The sequence below is a fragment of the Anthonomus grandis genome, chromosome 19 (assembly GCF_022605725.1).
Source record: "Anthonomus grandis grandis chromosome 19, icAntGran1.3, whole genome shotgun sequence".
Taxonomy (NCBI): domain Eukaryota; kingdom Metazoa; phylum Arthropoda; class Insecta; order Coleoptera; family Curculionidae; genus Anthonomus; species Anthonomus grandis.
In genome coordinates, this window is record NC_065564.1 from 9,607,924 (window position 1) to 9,629,597 (window position 21,674).

The 21,674-nt window shown below is 33.0% G+C and overlaps 3 protein-coding genes across 17 annotated transcripts in view; 1 reads left to right on the forward strand and 2 right to left on the reverse strand.

Moving 5' to 3' along the window:
- LOC126747529 (heat shock protein 70 A1-like) overlaps nt 1–21,674 on the forward strand; it is a 402,096-nt gene that overhangs the window by 341,609 nt on the left and 38,813 nt on the right. The window lies entirely within an intron of this gene.
- LOC126747527 (WASH complex subunit 2) overlaps nt 1–21,674 on the reverse strand; it is a 271,361-nt gene that overhangs the window by 155,368 nt on the left and 94,319 nt on the right. For 3 of the 4 annotated variants that reach the window (XM_050456216.1, XM_050456217.1, XM_050456215.1), the window contains exons 5-6: nt 1,352–1,544; nt 157–303 (exon numbers count right to left, since the gene is read on the reverse strand). In XM_050456216.1, the coding sequence (XP_050312173.1) occupies nt 157–303; nt 1,352–1,544 (340 nt within the window). The remainder of the gene's footprint in view (nt 1–156; nt 304–1,351; nt 1,545–21,674) is intronic. The other variant, XM_050456218.1, reaches the window with a different exon arrangement.
- On the reverse strand, nt 15,211–17,481 carry LOC126747533 (heat shock protein 70 A1-like). The gene has a single exon (XM_050456250.1). The coding sequence runs from the start codon at nt 17,351–17,353 to the stop codon at nt 15,422–15,424; it is 1,932 nt and encodes a 643-aa protein (XP_050312207.1). The 5' UTR covers nt 17,354–17,481; the 3' UTR covers nt 15,211–15,421.

Genomic DNA, 21,674 nt, shown 5'->3' on the forward strand with positions numbered 1-21,674 from the left:
TTACGCGCCGCCGGGCAATTTATGAATGAAACCAGCCTACGATTTATTTACAATTGCGGACGCAATTACGACGCTCCATAGTCGCAGATAACAAAATCAATGACTACTTTTTTTTTGCGCAGATTGTATCTTGGAAACAACCCATATCAGACTTACCTTTACAGGCACCGAATTACTTTGTTCAGAAATATCATCTGACGAATGAGTGACTTCTCTTTTCCTATCCTCCGAATCGTTAAAAGTCGAATTGGCGACGGGTCCAGAATTGTTATGGATATCCAATTCTGAACTTGTATCTGAGTCCTGAAATATAAATTAAACATTTGCCTGAGATCCTTTTTTTTTGTAAATTTAGCAGTGTTTCGATAATTAGTTTCTATTGTGATAAAACATAAAATATAAAAGAAATAAAATTTAGATAGTAATGTAACAAAAATTTAGAAGACAAAAAGTTACTCAACAATAATTTAATATCAGGATCGGGAAAATATAAATAATGATGGTTACTATGATATGACAGAAAAAATGTAAGAACTCATCTCTTTTTTTAGAGGTATATATTCTGTAAAGTTGTTCTTAAAAAAGCCTAGTTTGTTTTGCGTAATATTTCTTCAAGATACTTATGTTATTTTCAAGTTTTGGAGTACGTAGATATCTATATTGCTTAAACCGAACTATGTAAATTTTAAAAGAAGGTGTTTATATTAAAATGCAAATTATTTATAATAAATTTTTTCTAATAAAATATATAAAAATTATGATGAAAAGGGGGCATATTTGATTTGTATTTTTACAGATATTGTTTTTCAGTTAAAAAATAATACTGTAAAAGCGTATTTTATTTTTAAAATGTCTTTTTAATAATGTGGCGATGATTAGAGCAAGAGGGTTCACTTGATACATACCAATCAGTTATGGTACTATAAACACATTTTATAGTATACTAGGTCAAAACTTATATCAGAATTTTGACTAGTTACTATTATGTTATATTATATGCAGGGTATACCACATTCGATGGTAAGTCAGACGTTTAAGACCAACGGTATATTAGATTTTTTTTGGAAAATTCTTCTGATGTCACGATCTAAAATATTTTTAGCGATGCAGCCTTGGCCACTTCAAAAAGTAGCAATCATGTTTTATTTCTCTGGAAAATAAAACCGTGAAACATTGTCAAATTTAAAAACAATCCAAAATCCGTCTGATACACCCTGTTTATTTCAATACATTTTTCTCGAAATTGAGAATCTGATATTGATGACCGCTGAAAACCAATTGATTATTCATTATTTATATTCACATTTTCCATTTCATAAAAGTTGACTATTTGATTACCAATGATTCTTACCGGGCTACGATTTTTCGGCAAATACTTTTCTGAATCACTGTTTGATTCTGGTTCTTCTTGGTCCTCCTGCTCCACCTCTGACTCACTCTCGGAGGATAAAAGACCCACGTGCCAATGTTTGTTCCAATCATCGGTTCCTACCAAATAAGGTAAAGGTCTGTCCGCGTAGATGTCTTTTGGTTGTAGAACATAACTAAAATGACATAAAAGAAATAGCGTGGATAGTACGTAAAATAGTATAGGTAATAGGAAACAGAAACGAATATTAAATGTTTACAGTCGCCCAGATACTTTGTTCTGCCGCAATAATTTTCTTTCATATTAAGGGATTAAATATGATTTTAAACTTCTAAAATAAAGTTAAGAGAATAAGAAAATCTCATCCATTTTTCACAAAGAGACCGACGTATACAACAGACGAAAACAATGAAAAACACAAAGTCACGGTCTCACAACATTTACTTAAAGCTACACGTGTTTCGCTCTATTCAGAGCATCATCAGGCCTAAAACAATAATAATTAGTCTTGAAAGAAAAAAAGAGGACATTAAAAAGACTAAAACCTTAAAAAGCCACTAACGTTGGCAAAACAGTAAATAAACATACATTTAAGGTTAGAATGACTATACAGTTATTTAGAACCAAGAAATAAAAAATAAAAAATTGTAAAATATCACACCTATAACCTATGCCTATGGGCTACCGGAACACTGAGGAGAAGTTCAAAACATTTGTTGTTAAGCCAAGGCAGTCTAACACAATATTAAACTTATTTCAGTTGGAAGAGATTATGTAAATATAAAATTGATTAAATAAGATTATTAAAAAATAAGGTTGGGTTCAAAATTAAATACGTCGTTAACACAGACAAGAACAGGACTCTTCTTGGCTTTAGTAATTTCCATCCTCTCCAGAAGGTCAAGCTTTTTCCCTTTAGGGCATTCATGAAGTATTTCAGCTCCGACCTCTGGAGAAAAGTGATGTGTGGAAGCTAACAGGTGATTCGCAAATGCTGATTTGTATCACGGACGTCTGTATTTTTAAATTTCTCAAACAACGCTACATGTTCTTTAACGCGTGTAGAAATTTTTCTTCCAGATTGGCCAATATATACAGCGTCACAAGCCCCACATTTCAAAGAGTAAACCCCTGATTTCGAAAAGACATTTGCCTTATCTATCACGCTCACTAACTGTTTTTTGTTAAATTGTTCGCGGTTTTGAAAGCGATTTTGATATTAGAGGTCTTAAAAAATTTAGCTAAATTTAATGAAATTGAGCCGAAAAAGGACAAAGATCTAAAGGACTTTTTGTCGTCTTTCGCATGAAGAAGGTTGTAAGTCAACCTATATAATAATAATAATAATAATAATAATAAACGTCTTTTATTTAACAAACAAATAGTTTACAGTTGTGATTATTATACATACATTTCTATAGAGATATAAGAGAGGCGAAGTCTAGCCATGTGGCTACTCTTACTTAACCTACCTAATCCCTTTGAAGTGAAAATAAAACAATATCATTCAACTTATTAGCGAATAGCTCTTTAAATGTACGCATATATTGTAGAAAGAAAAGAAAAGTTACTTAAAGAATTATTATACACAACGACAAACTGTGCGATACAAAAGACCGTAATATAGCTTTATCCAGTAGCAGGTAGAGATTTTCTTTAAAAAGTAGATAGTTATATTTTGAAATAATTTCAAAGCCTAGTCCAGTTCAGCATACAATGCCAATACCTGTTTATAAATTCTTCAAATATATTATAAGATTGGTTTATTACACAAGTCTGATACACTTTTCCTGGTTATTCTCCCATTTTTTTTTTAATTTACCCCTTTATTTTTTTTATTAAGTACTGCCTCAACATGCTCATTTTAGGTGTCTTTTTGTCTTTAGTAAGAAAGAAAGAAAAAAATCCTTTCTTATTCATGGCGAATTTGTTGATTAAATAAAAACAAACGCATTTTGTATTTAAATTTGTTAATATTAAATATTTTAAAATTATCAGGTATGGAATTATATAAGGTGATTGCATTATATGAAAAGGATCTTTTATACATAGATGTTTTATGTAACGGGATGGAGAATTTGTTTTTGTTTCTAATATTTTGTCCATGCATGCTTGTCCTTGGCAGAAATTTATTTTTAAGAGTATTCGAGGTGTTAGTGGTATTGAGAAGCTTATGCACAAAATTTGAAAGATGTAGTTTTCTACGGCTTTCCATATTTAGCCAGTTAGATTCTACAATTTTATGAGTAATATGGTCATGCTTCCTAATTCCGTATATCAATCGACAGCATGCGTTCTGTACCCTTTGTATTTTTTGTTTATCGAGAGCAGTAAGACATGGACCGTATATAAAGTCACCATAGTTGAAATGTGAGAATACTAATGTGTCGCATAAACTTTTTTTCAACGAGTAGTTAAGAATGTGCCGATTATTATATAATAATTTCAGCGCACAGAAGCTTTTTCTTGTTATATTCTGAACGTGTGCACTAAATCTGAGATCTTCGTCGATAGTTAAGCCAAGATTTTTTGCGATGGATACAAATTTTAATGTAGTATCATTCATTTTTAATTTTAAGTTATTTTTAATAGAGTTTCTTTTGATTTTGCTGCCAATACATAATAGTTTAGTTTTGTCAGAATTTAAGTTTAGGTTATGTTCAGCAGATAATTCTTTAATTACCTGAAGATCAGCGTTTATTTTATCGACCATTTCTTGCGATCTGTTATAATCAAAAGAGATATAGATTTGTGTGTCATCCGCGTATGCTTGTGTTTTACAGTATTTAGGTGCGAGAAGTATATCAATAGTGTAAATAATGAATAGAAGGGGTGATAAAATAGCTCCTTGTGGCACACCCGACAGAACATCCAATGCATTCGACGTAAAATTGTTATAGACCACCTTTTGCGACCGTTTGCTTAGAAATGAATTAATTAATTGAACAGAGTCCGCGTCGAACCCATAATATTTTAGCTTAGCTAATAGGAGACGGTGATCCAGAGTATCAAAGGCCTTGGAGAAGTCTAGAAGTACCAAAATATTTATGTAGCCTTCATCGCAGGCCCTGAATATATCATCAAGCACAGATGCTAAAGCAGATACTGTACTAAAATTCTCTCGAAATCCACATTGATTATCAGGCAGGATTTTATTAACAGTGAAATAAGTAAATATTTGGTTATAAAGGATTCGCTCAAAAATTTTTGACAGGGTGGGAAGAATACTTATGATCCTTAACTCAGAAAAATGGGAGGGTTGACTATTCTTTGGTAGTGGGATTCCCAGAGCAGTTTTCCAGATTGTTGGGACTTGTTTCTTCTCTATGGCCGTGTTAATAATGTGTAAAATTATATGATCTATTAAAGGGCTACATATTTTTAGCATTTTTGCATTAATTTGATCTGTACCAACAGCGTTAGTTCGGATGTTATGTAGAGCGGAGTGTATTTCATCTATTGTAGCTAAAGAAAATTTGAAGTTTATTTCTGGGTTGAATATATGGGTGTTATAATATAAAATTTGATTATTTGAAGGATTTGATATGGATTGCAAAAAGGATGTAAAATAACTATTAATTTCATTAGGATTTGAGAGGTTACTTGGTATAATGTGTTTTTTTTGTGAGCGAACATTTAAAGCTTGAAGAGTTTTCCAGAGTTTAGCTGTATTGTTTAATTGAGAAGTATTTATAATATATCTCTTTTTTGCAGCTCTAGTGGCAGATAATGTCTGGTTACGAATATTTTTATAGAGTAAATGGTCAGCGTCCGATCTAGTCTTTCTATACTTTTGCCAACTTTTATCTCTCAATACTTTTAGGTGACGAATGTCATCATTTAACCAGGGAGCTTTTGGTTTTGTTGCTCGGACCTCTATTATGGGAGCATGTTTATCAAAAAGTTCTATAATGAAATGGTTGAAAAGTTCTAGTTTACTTTCTAAATTCTCTTCCCATAAAATTTGATGCCACGACATATTTAAAAGATCATTTTCAAAATTTAGTTGATTAAAATTTCTAAATGATCTAAAAGAGAATATTCTAGGAGGTGCTTTTTTAATATTAAGAGACATATTAACATATACTAAATTATGGTCAGAAATTCCATTTTAAGATATCGTTCCACATTGTTTTACTATGTCAAAATTATTGATAAATATAGGATCAATAAGAGTGCTTGAGGTCTCCGTCACTCTAGTAGGCTCATTTATAAGCTGTTGCAGACCATAAGACTCAAAAGTATCCAGTATAGGATTAGATAAATTAAAAAAGTAGATGTTAAAATCTCCCAGGTACAAAAGTATATCTGCCTGAAGAAATGTCTCATATATTATGTTTTCAAAGTCATTTATCATATTGTTTATATTTGTGTTAGGTGGTCGATAAAAAGCTCCAATTATTATATTTTTATTTGGAAGTGTAATTTTTAAAAATATGTATTCTAGTTGATCAGATGTTTGAAAATTAAAACGAATAGTTGTATGTTTTAGATTACATTTTACATAGGCACCAACTCCCCCACCTCTACCAGATCGATCCTTGTGATAAAAACAGTAGCCAGGGATATTCAGTGCATTAACAGATAAATTATTGTTTAGCCACGTCTCGGTTAACATAACAACATCGAAGTCATGTTCAACAACCAATGAGGTAAACTCTTGAAAACCATTGAAAAGCGATCTTACATTGAGTTGTGCAACCTTCATGCTTTATAAGAGAACACAGGTATATACAAGTATAATAGTGACATTTTTCATTACCAAATGAAACTTATGCAACTAAGGAGTAAATGCGTTAAATTAAAGAAAATGATCAAAACAAAAACAGAAATGTTATATGTTTTAAAAGAAGTAATATAAGAGTAATATAAAAGATGTAAGTATATAATATGTAAGTAATATAAAAGAAGTATTATGTTATCAATATTATTTATATCTATACTGAACCAGATATAGGCTTACAAAATTAGTAGCTGTCAATTTAATTATTAATTAAATAAATATTATAACAAATTTACAAACGTTAATCCCACCTAACCACTGCAAAAGGCAAAAGCAAAGAAAAAAATATAAATAAAAGAAAACAGCAGCTCAAGCTCTTCACAAATTTACCTGCATGAAAACAGCTCCACTTCTATATTTATACAGTCAAAAAGTGGTTGTAAATTATATAATTGTGCAAATGTGAAAGTTTTACTAAGAGAAAAAAAAACTATACTATAAAATATATAAGAAAGCAAGAAAAGATATTATAAACTACTATACTGGCGCAAACCTTCCTAGGTATGAATTTGCATGAAGTTTTGGGCACGGTGCCCCTATAGCACAATGCCACTCTACATTATTAGAAATATAAACTCAGAAAAAAAAACGACATTCATGTTAATTAATATGATTATCAGGTATATAAAGTGTTAAATAGAACTGGGGCATTTAAGAACAAAATAATTAATAATAACATAAAATTTCCGAAATGAATGTTCAGAACCTTATATGTATATTTAAGCTCATTAAGCAAGAAATATAACTCAAGGAGAGAAAAAAAATAATGATAACCAACTTAGTGACTAAAAGAGGCAGTAAAGTTATTATAAGTTAAAATACATTGCTAATCTATGGAGAAAGGTCATTAGAAGATCTTATAAGTTTCCTCTCACCTGAGATAAAAGCATAAACCGAACCATTATATGACCACGCCGATTTTCCATAAGATTCGCGAGCACACTTAAACACCTTAAGGTTCTCGGGAGTAAGAACTTCTGTCACCATATAACCCGAGCCTTTCAAAAGTTTTTTGTTTGTAAACACTAGATTTCTTGACCACCTACGACAGAACCGAACCATAACTGGTCTGGGTTTCTGCGAGGCAGGTGTTTTTTTACCCATACGCTCGCAGTGAGATATGTCGTTTTTATTTAGGTCAATTTTTAGCCGTTCACTAAATATTTGTACAGCTGATTCGAGATCTTTGTTACTTTCCTGCATCCCGTGAATTATAAGGCAGTCCGCATTGTATTTAAGCTGCATATTGCGCAGCTTATTTTCTTGTCGTTCTGCGTTGACTTTTAGATTGTTAATGTCCAAAGTTAGACTTTGCAGAGATGCATTGATCCCCCTTTGGAATTTGTCAATCTGGACCTCAAGTAGGCTGAAGCGTTCATCCTCCTGGCTTGGCGCCTTTGAAATTTCCGCGCCTTTAAGGCTCCGCTACCTATCTTCTAGCCACACAGCTGAGGGGCAGCGGTGAGAGATGCGGTAGTAATAAATGTCTATTTTAGAACGGTTGATAAAATTTCAGGCACCCTCTTACGCCGGGATCCGATGTAATTTCAGGGTTGGCCTACATAAATTTGGTGCAGGTTATGCAAGTATAATTATATACCTGGGTTTGTTATTATTGGGTTTTTGTTTTTGTTTAGTGCGTGATAGTTCCGGGATGTATCCATGTGGTTTCGTTGCGATCATTTTTTGCATTTTATTTTGGTGGTTACATACTGAAAAACTGAAAAGTGTTCCTGTGTTTTCATTAGTATTTTTTTTGAAATACTTGTAAAATATGGATGCTAAAAGAAAAGGATTAAAAGGCCGACTTAGGTTAAATGCAGTTAGAAAACGCGCAGGTCCGAAAAAAGGATAGATTGTAAGTATATATGTAATTACAATGTTTTTTGTTTTCATAATTATAATTTTTAATGTCCGTTAAATTACTATTGCTCTTTGGTAAGAAATAAAAAAAAGTACGATCCGCACCGAAGCACTATGTTGGCAGAATCATGACGTGCGCATTGTTCATTTTAGAGAAATTTAAAATATAATGTTTATTTAACAATTTAACGTAAATAGTTTTTTTATTGGTCCTTTGTTTTTTCTTTAATCTGCCTAAACATTACCTGTCCATTTTAATAGACATTGGGACTTAATCACCACAATTTGTTATTACCGTCTTTTTGCTTGTTTTAACTGTATTCGGCCGAAAATAGTTTTTGAGGCCTGGAGAAGACGACGAAAAGTTAGAGAAAATTTTGAATCTTATCCAGGACGATTCAGACTGTGGAATGTCCGACGACGAAGGGAAAACTGAAGATCTGGATATTGAAAACAATCAGCAAGAAGATGAGGCTGAAAATGTTGAGTCTAGCAGTGAAGATGAGGAGGACAACCTTCCTTTTAGTGTCGTTAAAAATAATTTAACAACTTCCAATGAAGTTCCAACTTCTTCAAGGAGAGCTGTTTGGAAGAAAAATCCTGTATTCTCACCTCAGGAATTTGGAGATTCCTCTCCTGCTGAATCTGATTGTGAAAGTTGAAGTACATGGGCCGCAAAAGACTACCTCGCAATGTATATTGATGATGAACTTTTTCAAACAATGTGTGACTGTACAAATGCTAGATATGTTGAATTAAAAGGATTATCTCTGAAACTTAAAACGAACGTTAAATGAGATAAAACAATTTTTTGGCGTAGTATGCCTAATGTCCTGTTTAAAGTATCCAAGGATTAGACTGTACTGGGCCAAAACAACTAGAGTTTCAGCGATTGCAGATGTTATGGCCAGAGACAGATTTTTTGCGATAAGGAGCAAGGCAAAAATACATTTTTGGAAAATACAGCTAAAAATCTTGGCATTAATAGAGACTTTACTTCCAGGATCACATATTTACCACGACAGATATTTTACAACCATTCCACTTCTTGAATACCTCCATGAACGGAATTTGTATAATACTGGTACCATGATGAAGTCACGTGTACCAGCAGCTGTTCACTTGACACCTGACAAAACGTTGGCAAAAATGGCTCGTGGAACCTCGGAACAGTTTAAAAGGGAGGATGGCAAGTTGGTTGTTGTGCAATGGTATGATTTAAAATCTGTTCTAATGGCATCTACGGCTTTAGGAAGTCAACCAATCAATGAGTGCAAGCGATGGTCAAAAAAGACGGGAAATAACTCCAAGTCTCAAGACCTGAAATTGTGGCAAAATACAATGACTGCATGGGTGGAATTGATCTCATAGATAGAATGATCAGCTACTACAGAATTCAAGTAAGGTCAAGAAAATGGACAGTAAGAACAAATTTCAATTTTTTTTTGATTTGGCAATGTCAAACTCTTGGGTTCTTTATCGGAGAGATAAAGCATTGTTTAAAACACATCCCCGAAAAGTTCAGCAATTTCTTGAATTCAAAATAGAGATTGCCACATACTTGCTAACAAGACAGTCTGATGCTGCAATAGACATGCCACGAAGTATGGCTACTAGAAAAAACCCAGCAGGAAATATCATGGTTGACTCTTTATCTCCAAATTCAACTAATAGAAAAAAACGCGAACATGTTCCTGAAATAGATTCTGAGATAAAAAATTCTGTAAGATGCAAATTAAAAATATGTAATAAAAAAACTAAATTTTATTGTGATACTTGCGAAATTTTTAAATTTACTTTTACTTTTGCTAAACAATTTTGAAATAACTGCATTTTTCGTATTTTTTTCAGTAAAACTTGTATTTTTTTAAATTTTGCATGCAGAAATATAATATTTTCTGAATTCTTAAGCTATGTTGACATTTTTATATTTTTATTTTTAAAATGTTAGTTTAAAATGAAACATGTATTTCTTATTTTAAGAATTTAAAATATTTTTGTTTATTCTATTTTTTCTAGGGATGAAGACCCAATTTCCACTTAAATGGACACCAGTTTTTTTGTTAACTATAAAAAAAATAAAAAAAGTTATAAACAAAAGTTGTTTCTTTTTACACTTTTAAACGAAATTTAAAAGGATTTTTTTTCCTAAAAAAAAACACCTCTGGGTCCCAGGAGGATTGGGAACGAAAAACTAAATAAAACCATATATTAGGAACGAAGAACTGGAATAAAAAAACGCCCAAAAGGGTTTCTATAAAACGAAAGAGGAACAAAACAAGCATATTATCCCACCCTTATCTGCAACACCTTGGACAGGGTGAAATACACCCCTAAAATCTTAAATAAAAAGGGGAGTCGAGTGACATCAATTTCCTGAAATGTGGCTTTCTATGGTATCATTGGAAAGCATTTTTCAAAAGCTTCAAGATGATCTATTACTCGACCCCCCTTTCTATTTAAGATTTTAGGGGTGTATCTCATCCTGTCCAAGGGGTGCAGATAAGGGTGGGATAATATTCTTCTTTTTGTTCCCCCTTCGTGTTATAGAAACTGTTTTGAGCGTTTTTTTATTCCAGTTTTTCGTTCCATATATAAATGGTCATTTCAAGTTTTTAAATTCCTAATCACTACAATAAGTTCCTTTTTTTTAAATCACTTCCTTTTTAAGAATTGCCAAATAGAGAATAAAACCCTTAAATTCATATAATTTTTACCATCCAAGAAATTTGGAATTTAAGAGAGATTGATAGAAAACCGGAATAATCCTGTATTTTTAGGCTATTTTAATAATAGTGTTGATTTAATTTAATAGGCTTTAGTAATCTGAATTTTTATTATCAGTGCAATTAATTAATTTAATACATTTATTAAATTAATTTACTGCCATTTTCATAAAATCATAATGATTAATCAAAACACGAACACAACTTTTTCCTTAAAAAATAGTAGGTACCTAGTTGATTCAAATATGCTTTGACTAACATATAGATCTGATTCCAATATGACTCTTATATTTAAATTTAAATAAAATATTTAGAATACGAACCTGAAAACCTCCCATCTCATCAAGTATCAAGTACTCATATAATCAGCAGAGGCCGCCACGTCGTTGCTAGTAAAAATGCACTTGTAAGGCTCTCGAAATCCGCGAATATTTCAGCAATGGTTTAACTTTTTTTTTTTAAATTTGACTAGCCTTTAGACAAAGGTTTGGTCGATGTCTATAATTATGTTTAAACTTAATTTAAAATTTATAATTACTCTTAAATGGCGTTTGAATATTAACAATGTTTGATTAACAAATTTATATATTTCTAGGCATATCCTCAGATTTTCATATAATTACGGACATGTGTTGATCCTTTATCCATAAAATAAAAAAAAAATTGAGTCAAAAAGTCTAACGGTTTTCAAATTATACCCGGATTTCTAAACCCTTAAAATGATATTTTGGCATGGCCGTGATGCGGAGCCTTAAATTGCGAGAATTGTTCTCGGAGCATGCTCAAACCAACATTAAACTCAGTTGACAGTTGATCAACCCGGCTATTTAATTCCTTTACACTTGTGGCTGATTTAGAGGCCATGGCTCAATTTCCTCTCTTAATCCGGTTAAAAAAACTTCTCCCCGGCTTGCGCACACAAAACTTACACTTTAAAATACTTTAAATATTATTAAAAAAGCTTAGATTTCTTAGAGCTGTCTAGCACGCGTCTATTCACTACAAAGCGCCATCTGTATCTATTTAAGTATTATATTTATTTAAGAACTTAAAGTATAATTTGTTAATTAAGTAAAGTGGGAATCCATTATTAAAAGCAATATGTTTTATAATATTAAGCTCTTTAGCAAACGCTTCCTTTGACAGGGCGATGTTAAAAAGTCTGTAAAAGAAAGAATTGAAGGAGGCAAATTTGTATGGATAGGGAGAAATAGACGCATATTGAATGACATTATCAGTAGTTGTGGGTTTACGATATATTTCAAATATTAGTTTATTATTGAGTCTTTCTATAAGGAGGTCTAGGAATGGCAGTTTACCATTTTGTTCTTCCTCAATGGTAAAGGAAATCTTTGGGTGCAAAGAATTCACAAAACGAAGAAAATTTTTCAAATCTTCTTTCTGGCCATTCCAGACAATGAAAATATCGTCAACGTACCTCTTATATTCAATGAGAAACTCCCCAAACCTACCCTTAACAATCCTTTCTTCTAGGTTGCTCATAAAAATTTCACTTAACAGTGGGGAAAGGCATGAACCCATAGCCAATCCAGAGACTTGTTTAAAAATTTTATTATTGAATTGAAAAAAATTTTGATTCACAACAAGGCTGAGCAAGTCCAAGAGGTTATCAACTATAACTCGACTAAGGGAAGATTTTAATAATAGAGTTCTTACCAGATCTATACATTCTGCAGGGAGAATGCTAGGAAAAAGATTTTTTACATCCAAAGAAATAAGTATAGATCCGTCAGGTATGTAAAGATTTTTCAGACTATTTGACAAATCCACTGAATTTTTAGTTGAATAAACACTCCTAAACTTAGTCACCTCCCTCAAAACTGTGTTTAACCAAGCTGATAAATGGTAGCAGGGGGAATTGATAAAAGAAACCACTGGTCTTATTGGAACATTGTTTTTGTGAATTTTTAGAAGACCGTAGAGAATTGGAGTTCTGGGATTCATAGGATACAGCTTTTCTTTCTTAGTATTAAAAAACTCAAGAGTTAAACTGCACTTGTCCAGCATTTGCTTAACTTTAATAAAATACGAGTTGGTGGGGTCTCTATTGACTGTAACAAAGTCCTCTGAATCCAAGAAATCCAACACTTTCTGAATGTAATCATTCCTCTTCAGAATAACCAAACAATTACCCTTGTCTGCTTTTGATAATATTAAATCGTTACTTTTGATTTTATTTTTTAAAGAAGTTAAATGTTTTTTGTTAAAATTAGTATCATTAAGATTATCTGAGCCAAAACTAGAATTTAAGAAATTTATTATTTTAGCACGTAAAATGTTCTTATTTTTTATATCAGTCGTTTGCAAAACACTCTCCGCCTCCACAGCCAAAGTTTCCCGTGTATGTAAATCCACCTTCTTAGAAAGATTGAACTTAAGATTTAAGTTAAGTAAATTCTCTTCCTCTGAAGTAAAAATAACATCTGATAAATTAAGAAATCTTTTATGAAATTGAAAATGACATTGGCCCAACTTTATTCGGTATTCTGTAGAATTAAAATACTTTAACTTATTATGGGCGGCTTTAAGACGACTTAACTTATTGCTCAACCTGCTAAAAGAGTCTCTAGAATAAACTACTACCCTATCTCTGAACGAGCTATCTAAAACACTAAATTCCAAATGAGTCAAAACTAGATTAAGTGTAAAATACAAATACTTAAGTAAAGAGTTCACCTTGTTTAAAGTTTTATAGTAGCACTTAACTCACGCTCACGAACTAAACAGTTACTGAGCGTGATAGACAAGGCAAATGTCTTTTCGAAATCAGGGGTTTACTCTTTGAAATGTGGGGATTGTGACGCTGTATATATTGGCCAATCTGGAAGAAAAATTTCTACACGCGTTAAAGAACATGTAGCGTTGTTTGAGAAATTTAAAAATACAGACGTCCGTGATACAAAGTCAGCGTTTGCGAATAACCTGTTAGCTTCCACACATCACTTTTCTCCAGAGGTCGGAGCTGAAATACTTCATGAATGCCCTAAAGGGAAAAAGCTTCACCTTCTGGAGAGGATGGAAATTACTAAAGCCAAGAAGAGTCCTGTTCTTGTCTGTGTTAACGACGTATTTAATTTTGAACCCAACCTTATTTTTTAACAATCTTATTTAATCAATTTTATATTTACATAATCTCTTCCAACTGAAATAAGTTTAATATTGTGTTAGAATGCCTTGGCTTAACAACAAATGTTTTGAACTTCTCCTCAGTGTTCCGGTAGCCCATAGGCATAGGTTATAGGTGTGATATTTTACAATTTTTTATTTTTTATTTTTTGGTTCTAAATAACTGTATAGTCATCCTAACCTTAAATGTATGTTTATTTACTGTTTTGCCAACGTTAGTGGCTTTTTAAGGTTTTAGTCTTTTTAATGTCCTCTTTTTTTCTTTCAAGACTAATTATTATTGTTTTAGGCCTGATGATGCTCTGAATAGAGCGAAACACGTGTAGCTTTAAGTAAATGTTGTGAGACCGTGACTTTGTATTTTTCAAAGTTAAGAGAGCCTAGGTATAGGAAACGCTATAATTACATATAGAAAAGAAAGGATTTTCTTTGAGAAAAAAAACATAAATCTTCTTTGAATAATTTAAAAAATCAAAGTAATTGATACAAATGTTGTTTTCGAATTAAGTTCAATTTTTGTTTCAAATTAAGAATATAAAATACACCATTTAACTTAGACACACGTGTTTTTTTCAGAGGATGAAGGGGTAAGTAACCTCCAAATAATTCACGTTTTTGTCGTACAACATTTCTGTTTCTGTTTCTTTTTTCTGTTTACCTTTAAGTAATGATAGATACGGACAATTTAAAGTTAACATAGGTATCATAGGAAAACATATACGTAATAAAATTATTAAAATAATTTGATATGGATACAATACCAACAACCACAAGATGAAAGTCTTATTAAAATATTAATAGTTTTTTTTTACATTGGTGGTTGAAATATTCGCTTACATGATAAAATCCATAGACTTTAATTTGCGTTAGAAGCATATCAATTTGCGTTAGAAGCTATCTTGAAGTCACCTGGACTAAATGTCTGAATAAGAACAATTGTCGAGACAGGTTTTTTGATAGATTCACAAGGTGTTGTTCAAAAACCTAATAGCACTAAAAAAGTGGCAATGCAAAAGTGTAAATTTTTTTAAAATTGAATAACAAACTTGGAAAAAAGTAATACCGAAATTTTGAGAATTTCGTTTTTTTTTATTATCTTCAGAACCATTCGGAATTTTTAATTTTTTTAAACAGCTTACTGTTAAGCTCAAAAATGTTCAATTTTGCCTCAATTTAACCAAGTTCGTATCTGTTATAAATTCAGAAATCCTTATTTTTAGATTCAATTTGAAACTTCCTGTAGGTATATTGAAAAAAAAAAATAAGAATTAGTAAATGATTGCAGCCATGGAACTTGGGCAACTTTGAATAAAACGACACAATAATCTTTGGATGTTAAAATTTATTAAATAAAAATCGGTCTAGATCACAAACATACAGTCTTCAAAAAAATACAGTCCTGGTAATACAGAGTACTAATTCTAATGACTTTCTGCCAGACAAAAATTGGCAATTACTTATTTACAACTGTACATTATTACAACTTATTTACAAAATTAATTATTTACAAATTATAGAAATGCGAATATAAATTTAATCAACTTCCTCAATAGTTGGTCCACCGCTTGAGCCACTAAATCCTCCTGCTTGTTGTCCGCAGCCTGCTGCTCCAGGTTGACTTTGAGGGCCGCCTCCGTACAATTTTGCCATGATCGGACTGCATATCCTTTGGAGTTCCTTCTGCTTGTCCTCAAACTCTTCTTTCTCTGCCAGGGTGTTACTGTCCAGCCATTTTAGGGAATTCTCACATTCTCGTTGTACTGTGGCCTTATCATCTGGGCTTAGTTTGTCCCCACTTTCCTCTGCAGCTTGTTTTACTTGAAAGATGTATGCCTCTAGTTGGTTTCTAGAAGCCACTTTTTGTCTTTGCTTTTCGTCCTCATCTTTATATCTTTCTGCTTCAGAAAGCATCCTGTCGATATCGGCCTGCGAGAGTCTGCCTTTGTCGTTCTTTATGGTGATGTTTCTCTCTTTGCCTGAGCTGGTGTCTTTGGCAGAAACATTAAGGATACCATTGGCATCCATATCAAAGGTGACATCTATTTTTGGAACTCCACGAGGGGCTGGTGGAATGCCTGTTAAATCGAAGGTGCCCAAAAGGTTATTATCCTTGGTCATAGCTCTTTCGCCTTCAAATACTTGAATTGTTACTGCTGGTTGGTTGTCTGCATAGGTGGTAAAGGTTTGACTTTGCTTGCATGGAATTCTAGAGTTCCTTTCAATGATTTTCGCCATTACTCCTCCAGCTGTCTCGATACCAAGGGACAATGGAGCCACATCAACAAGAAGAACATCTTGGATCTTGCTATGAGTTTCACCATTAAGGACTGCTGCTTGAACGGCGGCACCATATGCAACAGCTTCATCCGGGTTGATACTTAGGTTCAGTTGTTTGCCATTAAAGAAGTTTTGTAAGAGCTGCTGAATTTTCGGAATTCTAGTTGACCCACCAACCAAAACGATATCATGGATTGAACCCTTGTCCATTTTAGCATCTGCCAGGGCTTTCTCAACTGGCTGTAAAGTTCCTCTAAACAGATCCGCATTCAGCTCTTCAAACCTGGCCCTGGTAACTTTTGTATAGAAATCAATGCCGTCGAATAGTGCGTCAATTTCAATTGTTGCTTCTGTGCTTGATGATAAAGTTCTCTTTGCACGTTCCGCTGCTGTTCTCAATCTTCTAAGAGCCCTCGGATTAGTTGTGAGGTCCTTTTTAAATTTCCTTTTGAATTCATCAGCCAGGTGATTAACCAGTCTGTTGTCAAAATCTTCACCTCCAAGATGTGTGTCGCCAGCTGTTGCTCTTACTTCAAACAGGGAACCCTCGTCGATGGTTAGGATCGAGACATCAAAGGTACCACCGCCCAAGTCGAAGATAAGGACATTTTTCTCACCTTTGAGATTTTTGTCTAAACCATACGCTAAGGCGGCTGCAGTCGGCTCATTGATAATCCTCATAACGTTTAATCCAGCAATAGCCCCAGCATCTTTGGTTGCTTGCCTTTGCGAGTCGTTGAAGTATGCTGGCACAGTGATAACAGCATCTTTAATCGACTGCCCTAAATATGCCTCAGCGATTTCCTTCATCTTGCTTAAAACCATGGAACTGATTTCCTCAGGAGAAAACCGTTTCTTCTCGCCCTTGTGCTCCACTTCGATCTTTGGCTTACCAGCATCACTAACGACTTTAAATGGCCAATGTTTGATGTCTTGTTGGATTTTTGGATCGTCAAATTTGCGTCCGATCAACCTTTTGGCATCGAAGACGGTGTTCGCAGGATTCATAGCCACTTGGTTCTTTGCGGCATCTCCAATTAATCGCTCTGTATCGGTGAAGGCAACATAACTGGGTGTTGTGCGGTTGCCCTGGTCATTGGCGATAATTTCCACTTTTCCGTGCTGCCAGACACCTACACAGGAGTATGTGGTGCCCAAGTCGATACCAATTGCGGGAGCTTTCACCATTTTGTTGTCACTTGATAAAACTTCACTTAAAAAATTACTCTCAATATTCACCTTATTAGCTCAGCAATCACTTGTAAAAATATCTTTGTTCGTATCTTTCTCGTTCGCTTGTTCAATTTATTCTGACTGAGCGTCAGCCCGGTTCGTATTTATATTGTGTGGGTCGGGGTCAGGAACACGAACGAACAATCGAGATGCGTCACAGAATGCCAAGAGACGAGGGTCTAGAAATTTCGCGTCGATGTTTTGTTTGCCGTCAGCTGACGATACCGCAGTATCGATTGCTTCTTGCTATCTAGCGCACAGTGTTTTGTACAATGGACAAAATTTACAGTATACATTTTTTTTTAAATTTTGTAGGGAAATACCGATAAAAGACGATAAAAGTATTTTTTATTTTTTTTATTTATATATTCCACAAGAAAAAAATACGAAAAAAAGAAAAATATTTTTGTTTATATTAAGGCTTTTAGTTTTGAATTATTTTTTAAATTATAAGTAATTGTTCTTTTAAGGTGTTTTTTTTTAGTTAATAGTGGAAACTATAAAGAACATTTTAAAATATAAATAAAAATTTAATTAACGGCAGTATGGAAAAAAAATTATAAAAACTGGCAATTTTTTTAAAATTCTTTTTATCTAATAATTACAAACAATTTTTGTAAGGATTAAAAGGATTTTGATTTTGAACATCTTTTGTTTTTTTTTGCGGCGAGGTGTGTGACGAGTCACATCACAAAGTTAAATTAGTTCAAAAAAATTAAACAAAAGATAAACTGATAGCAATAATTAAAGAACGACAGGTTTGATATGTATTTCATAAAAATTTGTTTGCACGTTTAGATAATACCAAAAATTTAATTGACGTAAAAGCTCGGTATTATTCAACATGTATGTCCAAATTTTATGTTAAACGAGTTTCTGATTTGCAAATTGGACGTCCACCATCTCAAAGTACGATTGACTTTATACAACATGCAATAAATTACATTCAAAACAACGCAAGTGAAAGTCAGTTCTTTCTAAATGAGATCAAAGAGGAATTTATTGGAAGTATTCCAAATTTGCGGACTATTAAGCAAAATTTATTAAAGCATTATTCTAATGATGAAATAAAATTTGTAAATGTAAGTACAGATATCATTATACTTTTTAGACATAAAATTAGTAATGACACTTGGAAAGAGACTTGTTACAGAAGTCAAAATGCAGATGCTTATGTAGAAAAAAAAAGAATTATTCAAATGGCTGGTCAAATTATATTAGAAGATATCCGTAAAACTGTTTACGACACGAATAATTACATTCTACCAAATTTTGACGAAAACAATATTTTTGACTTGATTCCGGAGTCCTTATAAGACATTCTAAATATTATCATCGTAACACACAAGAAAACAAATTAAAAAAAATGAATTTAAATGGAAAAAAGAGTGAGTACGATTGCTCACACGATAAATTCATCAGCAAGGCCACGGTCTTTTTTATCGCCAATTTTGATTGGTCTATCTACTATGATGCATAAAAAATACGCATCTAAAGGGTTGTTGGATTCTTTATGCTACTTAGGCTTGTCTGCGAGTTACGATGAAACGTTACGATTCGAAGCATCTAGTGTTAACGATCCGGATATTCACAGTGTCGATGCTGAAGCTTTTATTCAATATTTGTATGATAACGCGGATCATGACACTTGTACTATTGACGGACGAAACACGTTTCACGCAATGGGTGGTCTCAAAGTTGTCACTCCATCAAAAAAAACAATCGCTAGAATTAAACACATTCCATCAGCTAAAGTAACTGGCAAGTTTGGTTTTACTGCCTTAAAACGCTTTGATAAAAAAAAATGCACAAGGATTAAAAACGGTAATTATAAAAGATATTTTTAGTAAAGAGTGCACAACGCCAAAAATAAGTATGGAAGACTTTACTTGGGTCTATACTAAATATTCCAATAAAAAAGCTAAGGGATACGGAGTGTTTGGATTTAATTTAATTTAATATGAAATAAACCGCGAAATCATACATAGGCCGCCGACAGAGTCTCAACCTGCAAGCGTCAATATTTCTTAGAACGGCTATGTATGCGAAAAAATATATTTTTATTCACGGCAAGACAAATAAGTCAGTCGCCTCTGAACCTGTAATTGGGTTACGTCACACGCTGCATTCTTTCTCCCGCGCTTTTCGTATTTTATCGCGTCTTTCGTTCCCTAACAGTTGAGTTTCGGTCGCTAGAAAATTGTGAATTTGTAAAACGGGAAACCGTTAATTACGTGTGTAATATTTAGTAGTGTAGCTGTTTGGATAGTAAATTCTAAATAGAAAGAAATTCGTGTGTTTTCTTGTAAAACCGCTGGTCCTTCGCTGGGTGGGGCAAATCACAATATATTAAGGCTGAAGGCTTACAAGGGACGTCCGCAGTACTTGTACAGGACCGGGCCTACACAAGACCGTAAACAAAAACGCCGAACCAGTGTCCACATCGAAGTGTTTACAGATCAAAAGATCACGATTCTATTCACGGAGGTTTTATGGAAGACTTTTACTTAGATTCTGATTACAAGACATCAAAAATTTTCCCCTTGCCTTTTGTAAATAATCCTCCCAGCGAGTACGATACCATTTTTACGGTCTTAGTAGAAAGTGCCGAAGGAAATAAAAGGAACAACACAGACAAAATAGTTTTTGTAACATTTGATCAGCCTCTGTATCACAAGGCTCGATATATTTTGTCATGTAGCGATCCAGACAATGATGAATATGGTTTATTAAAGGTTAGGGTAAGGCTTGGTGGATTTCATTTATTGTTATCATTTCTTGGATCGATAGGGTTCATAATGGATGGAAGCGGCCTGAAAGAAGCTTTATCTGTCATATATGCTGAAAAATCTGCCGAAAAAGCTCTTTCAGGACATGCCTATTCAAGAGCCATCAGAGGTCATTTTCTCACTCAAACAGCTTTAGCTTCCGTAATTTTTGAATCGCTTCAATTAACCGAAGAAGAAAAAGCAAAGTAAGATGCACTTTTACTAAATTTGGGCTCAGTGACTTTCAAAGAAGATATGCAACATTTGGAAATTATTGAAATTAGAAACAAATTTGTTAAAGAAATTGATGCGATACAACAAAGAGGTCCAACTGCACAACTTTGGATTCAATATTGGAATTTGTTGGTAATAGTTAGAAACTTTGTAAAAGCAGAACGTTCTGGTAATTGGGACCTTCACGTACAATCTGTTGAACGATTGATCCCGTACTTTCACGCAAGTGGTCATTTTAACTATGCAAAATCTGCCCATCTTTATTTACAAGATATGATGCGCTTAAAAGATGAAATGAATGAATTACAGTTTGATTTATTCACAACAAATAGCTAGTTCACAATTAGGCGCTCTGATAAATTTTGGTCTGGAGTTTGGGCGGACATGATTATTGAACATGTTTTAATGAGAGCAATGAAGACTCAATGCGGACTTACGCACGGACGTGGAATGAGTGAAAACGTTATAACAACATTCGTATTAACTATGTTAACTCTAGTGGAAGTTTCAAATGAAATGGAATTTTTTTTTAATATTTCCTTTTACACGTCTGAGCAACATGTAGATTGTACAGAAGCTAGGATCAAAAGAGACGCTGAAGATCTACAAAAACTATTGGAATTTTTTAACAGATTTTATCCATTTCCAGAAACACCGATAATCATGTCGATATATTCTGGAGTTATTGGAACTGATTCAATAAACTGTCACCATGCGTACGAGATAGGTATGAAATCTGTTGAATCATTAGTAGGAAATAATTTTGAACAAGTAACATTTACGAGAAAAAACAGAGTTTTGTCGCTGGAAAACGTTCAGTCTGCAATCAAAGTGAATGACGAGATTATCCCAATAAATCCGCTGATTTTATTTCAACGTTTATGTGTCAATATCATAAGTACAGCTGATATGATAAATTATTTAAAGTTTGAACTTGCTCCATTTTTACTTTCACTGTTTACAGAAAACGGCTTTCGGAAAAATGTCGAATCGCAAATGTTTGATCATTTCACCAACATCGAAGCTTTAGCAAATACAGATAATGCATTGTATGTTATCGACGGTGGATTTCTTTTACACAAAGTTGTGTGGCAGAAGAATGATACCCCTGATAGCATGAAATATTTGTAAAATATTTTTTTTATATTTAACAAATATCATATGATTTTTAAATATTTGTTATCTAAAAAAAATATTCATTATATATTTGTTTTTAAATATTTGTTCTGATTATTTTACTAATATTTGTTATACATTGAAAAAGTAATATTTAT

What these genes read in the sequence shown, in the direction of transcription:
- LOC126747533 (XM_050456250.1), bottom strand. Translation starts at nt 17,353, where the DNA reads ATGGTGAAAGCTCCCGCAATTGGTATCGACTTGGGCACCACATACTCC.